The sequence below is a fragment of the Cygnus atratus genome, chromosome 9, assembly GCF_013377495.2.
Source record: "Cygnus atratus isolate AKBS03 ecotype Queensland, Australia chromosome 9, CAtr_DNAZoo_HiC_assembly, whole genome shotgun sequence".
In the NCBI taxonomy this organism is placed as follows: domain Eukaryota; kingdom Metazoa; phylum Chordata; class Aves; order Anseriformes; family Anatidae; genus Cygnus; species Cygnus atratus.
The window spans coordinates 8,000,378-8,015,777 of NC_066370.1; the positions used below are offsets into that span (position 1 = coordinate 8,000,378).

Here is a 15,400-nt window from a genome sequence, read left to right on the forward strand (position 1 = left end):
AGTGTGGACAGGGAGGGTAAGAAATGCCACCATGTACAAGACAACACTTCCCTCCCCCAACCCCCCCCCAAATAAAGAGGAATCAAATCCAAAGAGATATGCGTAACCATTTATGGGAAAAAAATCCATTTCTGTTTTCCAGAAATGCCAACATAAAACATTATGGATGGGAAGGAAATAAGTTAGGAGCAGCCTCCTGGGAATGGAGTTCATTCTGTCTTTTTTTTTTTGTGAAATATTTTCAGATTTGAATATTTAAATAATTTAGATAAGTAGTTCAGGATCCTGTTGTTTTCGTGAAAGCATCTCCAAATGTAGCATGTGGATCAAGCTTTTTTCTGGCTGTTCTTTCACTCTTTTGTAACGGGCTTTCCAAGGACTCCTTTAAAACAAAATAATAACAGACCCCATCCAGACAGCAGTTCAGGTTTGCCCAGCAAAGGGTGATTTGAAGGATGTCTCGTAGCTTTGGCTGAGAAGCCATGTGCATGATGCCATTCTTCACCAAAAAGTACAGGAAGAATGTCACATGGTAAGGTGTGAAACAGACCAAAAACGTGATGAAGTTTGCCACTACTATCTTCTCTGCTCTGGTGGCATACGTTTGGGGGTTGTCTGGTTTCCTGCGCTTTCTCAGACATCTGACGATCTGAATGGTGCAGAAGGCCATGGCTGTCATGCTGCCAAGGAAGGTGGTCTCCAGGGCGCTGAACAGGGCTGTGTTTTCCCATGTGCTTTTGGAGAAGTTATGGAAGCAGGATGAGATGTTGTGGCCCTCTTCATGCAATTGGAAAGTAGAGACAGTTCCAGCTGAGACCCCCAGGCAGATGACAGCACAGACCACAGCAGCTTTCTTGGTGGATCGCAGGGTGGGAGCCGTGAAAGGGTGCCCAATAGCAATGTAGCGATCTATGCAGATGCAGAGGGAGATGAGGATGCTGCCATACATGTTTACAAAGTAAAGACTCTCCAAGATGGAGCAAAACACAGACCCCAATTCCCACGTGTTTGGATGGTGATAGGAAATGATTTTAAATGGAAGAGTGAACAGCAGCAAAGTATCCAGGAAGATGAGGGCTATCATATAGACTGTAGATTCTGACAGCTTTTTAGCCTTAAAAAACAGGAACGACAATGCCATCACATTGAACAGCAATCCCAGGGTAAACGTGGGAGTGTACATGATCAGCTGGAACAGTTCTACTTCGGGGCTGATGTTGTTGGTACTGTTGTGATTCATATCTCCAGGCATACTGCAAGAGAAGAAAATCACCTTCACCACAAGGAAGAACGAAGATCACATTTAAGACCTGGTACAAAGGCCAATGAGGTCTGTAGGTGTCCACAGACCTGGAGATGCTTTTTCATCTCGGGCTTGTGCGTGCTAAATTGCAGCTCCCAGTAACATGGAGTTACTGTGCCCAAGGGATCTTAGAGCAAGGTTGTACCTCAAGGAGGAGCAAGGCTTTCTGGGGTCCAAGCCCTGCTTGCACTACTACCCACTACCCGGAACTAGGCTAGGCAGAGTATGGAAGTGTCTGCACCATCCCCATGGAATGGTGTGATCCCTGTGGAAACACAGGGCACCAGCCCCTCCTTTCGGGATTACATGAACTAAAGAAATGGAGGCAATTAGCCACATCAGGTTTCTGGGATCAAGCTATCACAAGAGACCTTGGGGAGCCAAGAGCACAAGGGTTCCTCATATTTATTAATGTGAAGAACTCAAACAGTTACAGTCTCCAGAAGAAAAATGAGACTTAAGAACCCAAGCATTTGTTTAAATCAGCCAGACTTACCACAGCTGATAAACTGCTGTCTGCTGAAATAGAGGTGGCAGCAAAAGTACAGAGATTTCCCTCCCTCCACAAAGAGGGGACTAAAAATGTTGAGGTAGACACAGCTGAGCAGGGGTCACAAAGTAATTCTCTCTTTTAGAGGAAGGGTGCTGGTTTGATCCTGCCCTCAGACTCTCCTGATAAGGACCAGGAAGGCTCTCATTGGTTTCTGCAGTCCTGGTCTCAGCTAGAATCACTTACAAATGCAAATACAAGGGAATACCTGGTTCTTTGTTAGCCATTTCTTTCACAGCAAATGTAACCTGTAAATAAATCCTTTTAAAGATCTTTCTGCTAGTGCTCAGAAATCACCCTCATCTGGTGCTCCATAGCTGTTATTACTTTGACATGGTGCCTTTCCTACAGGAGTTACTGATCTTGATGTTTTATTTCAGATTGGGAAACCTGTCATCAGCTGTGCAGTAAAAGCTCCTGTTCTGCAGATCAAGTCACTTCCTTGATATTTCAGAGGTAAGCTCTCCTGTGCTCTGCTTTAAGAGAAAGATCAGCATAAAGAAAATGCAATTCTTGGACAAAAACTAGCAATTAGAAAGCAAGAGAAGGTTGGCAGTTTGCTCCTTGAGAACACACAGATGCCAAGTTATATGATTCTGTAAGTTTGCTAGTTTATGCTACAGAAATGAGAAAGCCAGTCCCAGAAACCCAGCCTGATGAGGAGAACAAGCTGCTGGCAGGGCTGCAGGTGCAGGAAAGCACACCTCTGCTGGGGTCAGACGCAGGGGTCCGCAGGCTGTGTGTTGCTGCAGCAGGCACAGGGTTTATTCAGGCTGCCTGCCCAGGTGTGCAGCCCCACCTGGCAGTGCTGCTGGCTGTGTAAAGCACTTTGTGGCCTCCTTCGTGGCAGAGCACCACTGCCCGTAAAGCATGGGGGGACATGGCTCAGAGGGGCAGCAGCCCCATCAGTAGCGCCTGCTCTGCCGCCGTCTGCGAGGGACTGAGGGAAGTTTGAGGGGAAATGAAGAAAATCCCTTGCCCAAATAAAAAAGGACAGGAAAGCCTGCGCTTGGGGGAATCTGGGTGGCTGGAAGGGAGAAGCATCCCCAGTGATGTTCAGTGCCCGGGAGTTCAGCCCTCCTGCAGCCTTGAGGCTTGGGGTTTTGTTGGGAGCTGTGTTGTGTCACTGAGCCTTCAGATTCAGGTGGGGTTATGCTGACAGCCTGTGCTGCATTGTGCAGAAGGGTGGCCTGGGCTCGCCGACACAGTGTGCTGCTCTCCCTGTGGAGGTCCCACTCCTCATGTGAAGCACTGCAAGGCCTTTTAATGCTGGGAGGGGGGGGAACCCACTACTGAGAGCCGAAGGGATGAAAAGTTAATTAAGGAATTCCTGAAAAGTTATAAATATCAACAAAGTCCCTTACTTCATTGCCCCTGTAGGAGATTTCATTAGTGCTTTTTTTCCTTCATTCCTTTTATTTCAGCTTCTTACCAAGGTTTTTACTTGAGAAAAATTTAGTTACGATAAAAAGGCATTTCATAGCCTGTCATGTTGGTTTCTAAACAAACGAAGGAAATGTCAAAGGGTAGCTATGTTCATTCTTTAAAAAAAAAAAAAAAAAAGTCAATATGCTATAAGAAAACCAAATTATGTAAAATATATTTTGTTTTCAGATCTTGTAGCAAGAAGAAGAAAAGAAAGCTTCTAAGGTAAGGTTTCCCTACAATGAAATATTATCTCTGGTCATCTTACCTTTGGGCTTTCTCTAGCACTGTAGTTCTCTTCCTGGACTTTTCCTCCTTCTTGGCTTGTAGTATTCTTGAGTCTCGTGTTTTCTTTGAAGGCTGCAGAGTGAGCTGCATGCAAAGTGACAGTCAGTGCTGATGTTAGAAAGCATGAAGAGCTGCTGCTTTTCATGTCATCACACTTCCATTACAGCAATGGTTTCCCCACGCTGGCTGCACATACGCGCTATGTACGTAGTGTGTCACACACAGCTCATTTAAGGATGTAAACAGATTGCTTTGCGGGGCTCGCGTCTCTCTGAGTCACCCATTCAGAACAGTTTCTGGTAACAGAGAAAGGAATTCTGGCCCTGCAGACCTTTGTGATTTTTTTTTCTACAAACAGGATTTTAGGGGTTGTATGTAACATCTGTTAGTAGAGTGTTAGCTGTTAAAATGTTTGTGCTTTAAGCGCTGAACCCTGAGCTATTGCTGTCAATTTCTCTTACTTTTCATGATACCGGAACGGAAAAAGAAATTCTCTGTTTTCAGTGGTGATTTGATATGTTCATTTTCAATTGGTGTTTAAGAAGAAGAAGAAAAAAAACAGTTATTCTTAAACCTGTTTATACTACTAGCAGGGAATGTACCTACGGAGAGTGTCAGGTGCTGCTTTTGTTCAGGGGCAACAGGAAAAAGATTTTTTTTGCCCGTTGCATGCATTTTTGCAATCTTCTTACCGAAGATGGAAAGAAGGGCTAAGGAGGTGGTTTTGCTTGATCTTCTGCCTATCCCGTAAATATCAAAACCAAGGATTGTCTTGGCTGAATAAAAACTGTGCATCTGTTGGGGAAGAGGGGAAAAAAATAGTACCTTGGGGTTTCTGTGTGGTATTTTAGTTGATGTGACTCAAGGTTAAAAAAAAAAGGGGGGGGGGGGCGGTGGTGAAAAATAACTCATCTTGTCCTCAACTAGGTTTCACTTCTATTAATCCCATTGTGGTCTTGTAACACTGCATTTTGGATGTTTAAAAATAATCCACAGGCAGACACCACTACCCTGAGGAGGCATCAGGGGCCTGAGGCAGCCTTGCCGTGAGCATGGGATGGGAGCCCCGCCATCACAGACCAGATTGTGCTCCTGCCCTTGTCCTGTGTTTGCAAATGCCAGTCCTTACGGCCACCGGTGCTTATAGAGTGTGTTCTTTTCCCCCGTTGCATGGATTTCCCCTCATGTACTTGAGGTTTTCTGTTCTCTCTCATATTCCCTTTGGTACGTATGTTCTCATGCTACCTAAGTGCTGCTTGCCTCGCCAGAGGCTGCCCAGAAGCACGTATGCTTGGCCAAAAGCCTTATGTGGCTGCATGGCATGTCTGGAGAAAGATGCTTTGGAAAGGGGAGGATGAGGAAGCAGCAACGCCACGGTTGTTCTTGGCACACCACAATCCAGCCAGTATCAAGGGCCAGGATGTTTTTTTTTTTCTTTTTCCTTTTTTACCTCCTTTCTTCTCTCCAGCGAACGTCCTGGGAAGCTTTCTAGGGAGGATTCTGAGAAAGAATGGCCAGGACAGCATGCAGGTGGTACCAGTGCACATGGATGAGGTATGAAGGCTCCTCTCCGTTCTCTCCCTTCAAAACTGAGTGTGGAAAAAAGTTATCCTGAGGGTTGGTGGCAAAGGGGAAATGAAATAGTGTGAGTAATGTACAGAAAGGTTGGGATAGTCCATGAAGGACTCTCAGGCTGTTGATGAAAAACCTAACTTGTGATGCGGGGCTGAGGAAGCTGTGGGCCGGCAAGGTACCTTCCGTTTCTCACCATAGGCCCTCCTCTGTGCTCATGGGCTGTGACTCTTCAGTAGGACCTCAAGACCAAGTGTGCCAACTCCCTTCTTGCAGCCTGGTTTGCTGCATGGTGGGGAGAAGAGGGCTGCACCCTGCAAACTCTGTTTTTGGCACCTCTTTGCATGTCACTGATGACACCACCTGATGCTGAATGTGCCACCTTGTTCCTTTTTCCTGAAGAAGGAGTCATTTCACACGTGTTTTTGACTTGCCTTGATGACTTTGCCATATCTCCACGGATTCTGCTCATACGTCTTCCCTTCAGGCCGTGCAGGTGGCCCTGGTGAAGCCCTGCTGGTTCCCTGCGCTCGCCCTTGGGGCCAGCTTTCCCCTTGCAGTGCCGAGCTGTGCCAGCCATCCTGAGGTGCTGCTGGCCAGCTGCTGGCCTCAGGCACTGGACTGCACCACAGGCAGCACGGCCGTGGTCTTGGGTCTTCAGCTGGTGGTCCTGGCTCTCAGGGAGGATGTCAGTATGGCGCTGGAGCTGCTGAGCTGCTTCCAGTCTGGGAGCCAAATCAGTAACAGTTGCACAACACAGGATTGTGCAGTGGAGACATGGTGTTTTTCTGTTAATTCAAATCAGGGTCTAATCAGTGAGAAAAATAATTGTTCTGCTTGAGGAGAGGATCCACTACTGTGGCCCCCTTACTTTCCTCCTTGATTTCCCTCAGATGCCCTTCAACATCTTTTCCAATTGTCAGTTTCTTTCACCTCCCCCTGTCCTCCCATGTCCCCAGGCCCCTGGATTTTCTATTCTTTGGAAGGGCTGTGCTGGGGAGGCAGCTTCAGGAGCCAGCCAGGAGGGAACAGCAGCAGGCTGGTAGACAGAGGCCACAAGATAGCAATGTGCAGAGCCTTAGGATGGTCCTGTGGAAGCTTTTACTGCAAGAGAGTGTGTGGCTAGGATTGCCAAGAGGGGCTGAGAGCCTGCCTGACCTCCTTGGTCCTGCCATGAGGCCTTGTTGGGTGGTACCCACGAACAACAACCTCTCCCTCCATCCCACCTGGGACCAGGAGGCTTTTGGAATTTGTTCCTACCCGTCCTGAGACACGGGCCACATCCTGACCTCGGGCCACAGCATCCCACCAGGAGTACCTGAAACCTCCGGCTGAGCCAGGACTCGAGGAAGTACACCGTTCCCTACAAGCAGGCTGTGCAGAGCCATTTGTTATTGAGTTGCTCCCTCTCGTGGTTGCAGCGGAAATTAGAAACGTGGCTTCAGTCCTGTGCTGTCTCAGCCTCCGTGTCTGGTCACAAGGAGGAACGGTTTATCCCATAGCTCAGGCAGCCTATCTCGCAGCTACCCCCACCAGCCAAGCACTGGGTTCTCCTCATTCACCAGCCTTTGTGTTTGTTCCACTGCCCACACTGTGCATGGCCCAGGAGTGAAGAGCACGGGGAGAGCCAAATGCTTGGCCCTTGGTGGTGAGCAGAGAGGGCAGGAGCACAAAAACAGATGAAATGGAGGTTTCTTGTGGAAGAGGTGACCTTAAGTGTTGCCCACCGGTGGCTGGCGAGGGCAGAAAGCTGCTGTGCTTACAGAGGTCTGCCCCAGGTGCTGGCCTCCTCGCCAGCCTATGGAGGAACCTGCAAACTGGCTGTGCAGCAGGACCACGAGTATCTCGATGAGAAGGGTCCTTCAATGGTGGAGGAGCCAAACCTGCTGCCTGGGAGAGTAGCTGAGCTGATCTCTCTCTTTGAGCTCTGGCATGTTTAGTTGTGAGGCGATCTAGTATTTGTTGGGATGGATGGCTCGATTTCAGCAGAGATATCAGCTGGGAATGCTCCTGTGGGACTCCCGAGGACATGTCAGCAGGAGGGGTGTTTTCTGCCTCAGTGCTCTGAGACTGATGAAGCTTGAAACCAGTGGAATCTGAATAAACTGAAAGGAAAATAAACATTTTTTCTCGGTCTTCTATGTTCTGATGAAACACCCAGGCAGCTCAGGAGTTCCGCTACATGCTTGTTCTGGCAGCTCTGCAGCCGCAGCACCAGCTGGTGCCAGCGTGGCGGAGGTCTGCCTGTCCTGATGCTGCTTTTGCACCTTTGGGTGCTCTCCTGCTCGGCAGAGCAGGCACCCAGGCAGCGCTGGCACACCCCAGTTGAGGGCCCCGCACACCACAGCACGGACTACGCCTCTTTCCAGCCTAATGACTGAGTCATTTTGACACTTCAAAGGTAATTTGCTATTTTTTTTTCCTGCTCAAACCATTAGCTACATTTGTCTTCAAGTCATATTTACCTTTGAAAGTCCTGAAACAGCACTTTTTTTCGTAACTCAACTATTTCCCAGCACATCATACAAACCTCCAACTCATAAAACTCCTGCCCCTAGCCTGACAAAGGCAAGCACTTCAGCTGTAATTTTGCAAGGTGGGAAAAAGTCTGTTACTGAAGATGGTCAAGAAGATTTCATTTTGTTTTTTCAGAGAGCCAAAGTGCACATACCACTCTAGGAAGGTAGCTGCATAATGAGCATCCTTTCCAAAAGGTGCCTGTACACATTTTGAGCCAACTGAGCTGCTCGTATTAGCAAGGGACTGCGTCCCACCAGTGTCCAGCCTGTGGTGACCAGGAGAGTCTCAGTCAGCCCCCACGTGACATTTGTTCTCAATGGGAAAGGTCACTTTTCCATGCCTCATTTCTGGGGGCCTGTGAAATAGCACAGTGTGTGTGTGTGTGTGTGGAGTGTGAGAAATTGTTACTGCAGCCTGAAGGTCATTGAAAGTCATTGTGAGAAAATAGTTAACTGAGCAAGAACCTAAGAGTCATTTTAGGTAAGAGAAAAAATGCTTCTAATAGGGCGTCCTGTCTTTGGCTGAAGCCAGCAGCAGTGGATATTTAGGGGAAGAACGTAAGAAACTGGGATCCTACTGCTGACAGTACTTCCAGCAGTAAGCAGCTTAAAAAATAAGGAAAGGGTGGTCATAAAGGCTCCCTCAGGTTCTGCTAGTGACTTTCTTCTTCCCATTTCCCATAGTGTTTTTCTGCTGAGGTCTTTTAGATCCCTGCTGTGCATTTAACCTGTGTATATTTAGCAGACAAAGCTAGCATTTTAATGTTGAAAAAATACATATAATAGTTTCTTTAGTATTTTAGGAAACCAGTTAGATAACTATGAATTGTATTACCTAACAACACGAGCAATTCTTAAAAACAAACAAAAAGCAGTCTATGATACTACCACTTAATTTTTCCAGCATTTAGTAGAGGTAGTTTGTATGTTAGAACTGACAGAAAAAGTAGGTAGGTTGCCAGCTGAATTGTGGTTTCTGGTCTTCCTAAGGTGGCAGAAACTGCAGGACAGCAAGTCTCCAAGTGAATTTTGTTAGATAACTAACATGAGAAGATGAATTAGAGATGCAGTTACAGCAGTCAGAATTTGGCAACACCACTTTTCCCGGAATTTATGTTGAAAACATAACCCCCAAGGAAAATATTTTTACAACAAAATGATACAGTTTCCAAAAGACTTACTTGAAAAAAAAAAAAACAACAACAAAAAAACTGTTTCATTGGGTTTTGTTCTTTTTTTTAAAAAAAATCATTTTACTTTTCTGTGTCCTGCTTTATTATTTCATTATCCAAGCTGTGTGTGCTGCTATTGTGCTAAATGTCAAGTTGTGGCATACTACGAACTTAACAGGCCAGCAGCAAGGCACATGTTTATTCTATATTGACGTACTCGTTGGATTTAACTTCTTTGCTATCACCGCAGTTACAGTACACAGAGGATTTGGTTGTTAATAAAATTCACTGTCTTCTAGTCTGGACCTGTCAGTTTGGTGCTTTGCTAACCTTATAACTTGTTGATCAAACGTTACCTCTGCCAAGCGCTGTGCTGATGTGGTTGGTGTTCATTGTGCCGAACCAGGCCATTTTTAGGGTGATTTTAGAGTGTCTGCGCAGGACATTGCAGTGCACCATGGTGGACTTGCACGGTCAGGCCCTCAAGTCTGGGGGTTTCCATCCTCTCCTAAATATAACTGTTCTGGTGTCGTTCATCCTGGTGACAGTGGTAGGGTCTGTTATCTTTTCGATTTTACACATAGGAAATCGAAGCAGAGATAGAGGCAAAAGGACTTTCCAAAGGTGATACAAAACATTTGCAGTGGAGTGCAGTTTCCCAAATCCAAATCCTCACAGAGGCCAACTCTCTTTTTAGATAGTTCCTACCCAGGGACCATCTCCGTGTCTGCAGCCCAGGAGAGACAGCACTGCCTCAGTCATGTCTGGATGTTCACACTCCTTCAGGAAGTCCTGCAGTCTTCAGAAATGATTGGTGCGTCTGCCCTTTCATATGGAGAATTAACTATTCTCAGCTGGTAAGTGCATTTCTTAACTGTGTTGAAGCTGTGTATCAACATGCAAAAGAAGTAATGAAGAAAGGCAACATGTATTTCATGTCATTTTCCATATATATGTTCTCTTCATTCATTTGAATTTTTCAATCTGTTTATTTAACTTCAAGAACATTTTATTTAGAGAGAGACTGTGTATAGGTGTTAAAAGCATAAAGTCTCTGCAGTTATGTCGCATGCAGATTTCAGCAAGGATTAAGAGAAGAATTTCTTTCTCTCCCTCCTTTTTTCCCTAGCTGAACTCAGGAACTGGTGTCCTTCAAGCAGATCCTGCACTATTGTAGGGGTGTTGATGGCGTGGTGTTTGTGCAGAAACAATTACTGTTTAGTTACCTGATGTGAAAATTTTCTGAACACTCATAATTCATCATTCCTTTTTCCATTATTACTCCCTTTAAAATGCTCTAGCTTGGAAAATTTGTAATTTGAAATATTTGTTTTCTTTGACTAAGAATCTCTTGTGCATTTAGTAGAAGGTTTTATTTCTTTTCTTTTCTTTTTTTTTTTTTTTCTTTTTGTGCTGTGCCTAACCAGCAAAGTTTCTCATGACAAGCGCAGGCACCAAAACACCGGTCTGGTTACGCTAAAGCCTACTGCAGTGCTGCTGCTGGTTTTTAGACTACGGTTAAGCAGTGGTGTTAAACACTTGCTTTCCCCTATGTGAAAATGCGTGTGGCATCCCACATGTTTCTGAATCACAGAAAATTGTCTGAAATAGCCTGCGCATTTTTGTTTCCTTTTCACACATTTCTAATTTTCTTGCCTTTGATGTGATATTTTTTAAGTGGTGGGTTTTTTATTTTTTTTATGCGCTGCACGATAGCTTTTTTTTTTTTAGCTTTGGCTGCTAACAGCAAGAAGGTTATGTGGAGGGAAGTCCATTCCCTCATCCCAGTCATGTTCAGATGAGAAGCAAAGGAAGAGGAAGCCTTCCAATAGCTTTGAGTCCCTTCTTGTCATTGGTTTTGTGTCCCTTGTCATTGGTGCCATTTTGTGTTAGGATTCAGGTACTTTTTCAAGAGCTGGCTTCTGAGCTGCTGTCTCTTCTCAACCCAGCTACAGAGCGGTAACTACATTTGGGCTCAGAAAGGGAACTCTGAGGTTCCAACCCTACTTTGAACACAAAAGCCTTTAAAAGCCATTGATTGATGATCTCATGGGCATCTTCACTTGCAAAGACTGATGGGGAGGAGAACTCCTCTAGGGACAGGGCAGAGAGGGGCTGTTCTGCAGGACATTGGGGATAGGAGCTGAGACCCCAATGGCACGTGTTGGCCAGGACTTGGTGAAGCAATTTGAGCAGTGGTTGCTGGCTTGTTCCTGACTTGCTGGCTGGCACAAGTACTTCTGGAGCTGTGTGGTAAACCAAAGCAGGGGACAAAAATGCCTGAAAAAGCAGCTGGCCAAACAATGGCCCCATGGTTTGGCAGTGTGAATGTTGCTTAATGTTGGTTTACCTATAAAATGAGGAACTTATGAGGTTTAATGTTTGTGAGGCAATAGAGACAGAAGTATTTTACTGTCATGTTATCCTTAGAAAAGCATTTCTTGAACTGCAAGAAACTGACAGACTTAACAATATGTTCCAGAAAAGCATTCAGCGAGTGGTGTGTTTAATCATCTAAGCCCCCTGTACTGCAGGGGAAAGAAAAGTCTCAAGCAATAACCCATAACATAACCAGTTTTAAGGGAAGCAGTTCTTCCCAATACCCATTGTTTCACCATGTTGTATTATCCCATTGGATCCCAGTAAGTTCTTGGCTTTGAGACATGAACAATGCAATTTAATAGATTTTTAATTTTTATACTATTGAAGTGGTTGATTTCTGTCACGTTTGTAAGTAAAGGCTTTCCATGTTATTGCTTAGGCTGATATTTGTTATGCTTTTTAGTACTCCTAATTATTCAGAAGAGCAAAATTTAGGGCTGTTTTTGACTATTTTTTCTCTGTAAGACAGACTCCTTAGGACTGCAGGAGACTGAAGCAGAAGTGATGGATCTTCTTGCTGTCTGTCTGTCTGTCTGTGTGTGCTTGTAGGGAATGACAGGACACATTGGGAAGGAGAGGAAGGAGGGAGGTAAGGGGTCTGATGGCCTTTCACCTCTTCACGTTCCTAGTGTGGCACATACACCAGATTGTAAGGACAGGGCACGCCAGCACAGCTGAGCATCCACTCTGCTGCCCTGGGTCTCATGAGCCCTAGGCAAGCTGAGTGGGCATTTCATCACCCAAATGTTGCCCCTTTGGTTCAGCTTTGCCTTGGATCTACCTTTCCATTGTTCATGATTCATTTACTCATGCCGGTAGGCATCCAAAGATTGGGGGAAAAAAAAAGCTGAACATATGAATTTTCATTATAAAAACTTCACAGGAGTCAGCTGAAATTGTGGGGGATTTTCTGACTTTATGTCCTTTCTCTATGTGTTTCCATCTCTCCTCGCTACAGGTGGCACGAAGTTCATGTCGCCTGTACTCTAAGGTAGCCTGTATACATCCGTGTAGCTGTATGTTGTTGTATGTATGCATAGTTAGATATGTAGCCCCTATGGAAGGGGATCTACATGGCACCACAACTCGAGTTTCAACCAAAGGAAGGGAGAGCCCCTGCTCTTGCCCCCTCCCTTGTGGCATCTCCCTTTTCTTCTTTCCTCGGGTCATCTCCTGCTTGCCTCAGAGGGCTGGGCCTGCAGGCTGAGGGAGCCTGCACCTCTCTGTGCCTTTTTTCTGTTTTGTTTTTCCTGTGCCTTCAGAGAAAGGTTTAAAGGGCTTTCATCAAAGAGCATTCACCGTGAGTTTAAAAAGGTCTGGTGAGGCAGTTGGACTCATAGAATCAGGGAATCATTTAGGTTGGAAAAGACCTCTAAGATCACCAAATCCAACTTGATGATCTTTGTAGGTCCCTTCCAACCGAACTGTACTAATTTCTAGTCTTCTTGACTGAAAATATTCATTTAACTGCTGATGTTGTACCTTTATATGGTACTCTTAAGACTTTTCATACTCATTAATTCTTAGTGAAATCAAATTCATATGAATAAATACAGCCCTGATGAAGCTGTCACTAACATTTATCAGGCCACATCCTTTTCCTGTTGTTTTCCTGGTAAGCAGTTTTAAGACAAGTATTTAAACATTTTAGCATAAAATTTCTCTGGTATTGAACATTTCTTTGTAAATAACCACAACCACTGATGCAAAAGTAACTAGGGCTGTAGCTTTGATGCTTAGTTAGCAGTCAGGCTTGTGATCTGAATTAAGGGTGGGGGGGAAGTGTTAGAATATATATATATATATATATATATATATATAATTTATTTAACTACAGGATTTTTTTTAAATTATTTTAATCCTCTTACCCTGGTTCAGCTTCTGGAGTGTTGACTTCTGGTTGTTCTGAGTAAATTGTTCCAGCATCCAAAATCTTGTTTCTTCCATTCTGTTCTCACAAACTTGTGAAAAGTACATTAGATCAAACTTGAGATCAAGATGAGTCCAAGCTTCTAAAACTGAAGTCTAGTGGTGTATACATAGTCTGTGACATTTTGGCCAAGTTAAAAATTTGTTCCTCTACTGTAGGAAAAAGAATAATGATTACCTCCAGTTCTTTACTTTTTACTGATCACCATGTTCTCCACCCCCAGACATACACAGACCTTCAGGTCTCCTGGCTCACAGAAACGAGAAGAAAGGTGACTCAGTCCCAGACCTTCCAATATACAGGAAAAAGCAGCCTTTTCTGAACACTGAGGGAAATCTGGGTCAGGTTTTTTGAAGAGTCCCAGCTGTGGCTTTCTAGCAAACATCAAACGTGAGGAAAGAGCTCCATGGACAGGCGAGTACCCGAATGGACAATGCCAGATGGAAGATGGCAGAGGACAGCTGTGGAGCACCCCCTGTGCTGGGACGAGGGGGCCGGCTGCTCAGGGTGGCTGCAGCAGGTGCTGGAGGGACACCTGTCCTTACCCTGGCCTCGGGTTAGCTTCCTACCTCAGGTGGAAGCTAGGAGACAGGCGAGGTGGGATAGTTTGTTAACAAGAGTTACGCAGTTTAAGCGAATGAGCCACAAACCAGTTTTGAGAACTGAAACGTAAGGTTAGGGAGCAACATCTTAGCTGCAAGGCTAAGGAATGGAGCAGAGCCCATGTTATAGCTGGGACCGTGCTCAGGGACAGAAACATGTTGTGCAGAATATTAAAACACATAGTAATTGGCATTACCTCAGAAACTGGAGGAGGACTGTGATGTATTTGGTACTCTAGATGGAACAGCCACTTAAAAAAATCAGATAAATTTTGGTTTAAAAGCATAACTAGGCCAGCATTTGTCTCATAGGAAACTGCGTTTGCTAAGAGACTGGTGGGATCGCTCTGCCTGTCTGTATTGGTAGCGCAGCTACCTGTGGTGATGGGCAACCAACAATGTTTTATTTAGATCATTTTATAGTATGGTGGTTTTGTTGTTGTTGGTTTGGTTTGGTTTTTTGAGTTACTCATCTTAGCAGAGAGCTAGATTTGAAGCTGTGCATCAGCTCTTTCCGATGCAGGGCGTGTTGTGCACTTGGTCCTTTAGGGACCAGCTGCCGCGTGCCCCAGCTTCAGTGCTGCTCTCCAGGCTGTGCTTGTGCTAAACATGTATGCAACCACATCACAGAAAATGGCAGGAGTTACTAGTTTTAATCATTTTGAAAATTTTCAATGCCTTATGATTTCTGATGGCGTGCTGTTAAAGAGGTTTCTGGCCCCAGAACTGAGTCACAGACAACATCATCTGTATACGATGCGCAAGCAGACATGTTTAAAAGGACCTCAGCTCAGGTAGGTGTCATGGCCCAGAGTGCACCAAGTGGCTCTGCAACCTCCTCTTTTTCCCCAAACCTCTTCCTCAAATGGGGCTGAGCCTGGCTCCCCATGGCTGTCCGCTCAGCTCCTGTGGCCCAGGTGCAGCAGGGTGCACCCCGCTGCTCTTGACAGCCTGCAAGAAAGGAAATGACCTGCCCATCTGCAGCCAATGCCTACAATTTAGCTGCAAATTTGTGTCCAGCGAGGTGAAAAAGCTGACAGCTTTGATATTGGTAGGTGACTTCTGTACTTACATCCTTGGGCTAGTCTTCTGGTTTCTGAGTTCTAGCTAAAGTAATAACGAAAAAAATCCCAACCTCGTAGACACACGCGCTTTAAAAAGAAAAAATATTTTAAAAATACTTTAGAAATGACAGTAGTCAGAAATTAGTTTGAATCCCAAGTGCTTCCTGCCAGTGTATCTCAGATCTTTGGGAAGTTGCAGACCTCACTGAAGTTCATGGGCATGCTCTCCACCTTCCAGCCAAACAAACGGGGGGACCACTTTGTTTGACTGCCCCTTTTTTAGTGATAACTGGAAAAACGGGGACCTGCAGGCTGGACTAATGACGATGAGTCCCTGTTGTGGGTGTGAACTCTGGCATCAGCTGAGATTGGGATGCTATCAGCCACACTGAACTCTAATCCCTCTTAAAATACTTCTGGTGTTGGGATTGAGAAGGGTCTCCATCTGTGGGTGGACTGGATGCAAACAGGATGAAAGATTTATCTGGTCACAGCTCTTGATTAATACAGGGATCAAATAGGAGGCAGAATGCAGCAGAAAGTCAAGAGACAACAGCTTAAAAGCAGGAGACAAAAATCAAACATGGCTGCGT

General features: G+C 45.2%; 1 protein-coding gene across 1 annotated transcript; it reads right to left on the bottom strand.

Annotated features, from left to right (window-relative positions):
• Positions 1-277: 277 nt before the first annotated feature.
• On the bottom strand, positions 278-9,288 carry LOC118247151 (G-protein coupled receptor 55-like). Its single transcript, XM_050712596.1, is given in 4 exon segments — positions 278-1,253; positions 1,800-1,825; positions 1,827-1,879; positions 9,186-9,288. Coding segments are annotated over 4 exon segments (1,158 nt in total).
• Between the last annotated feature and the right edge of the window lie 6,112 nt (positions 9,289-15,400).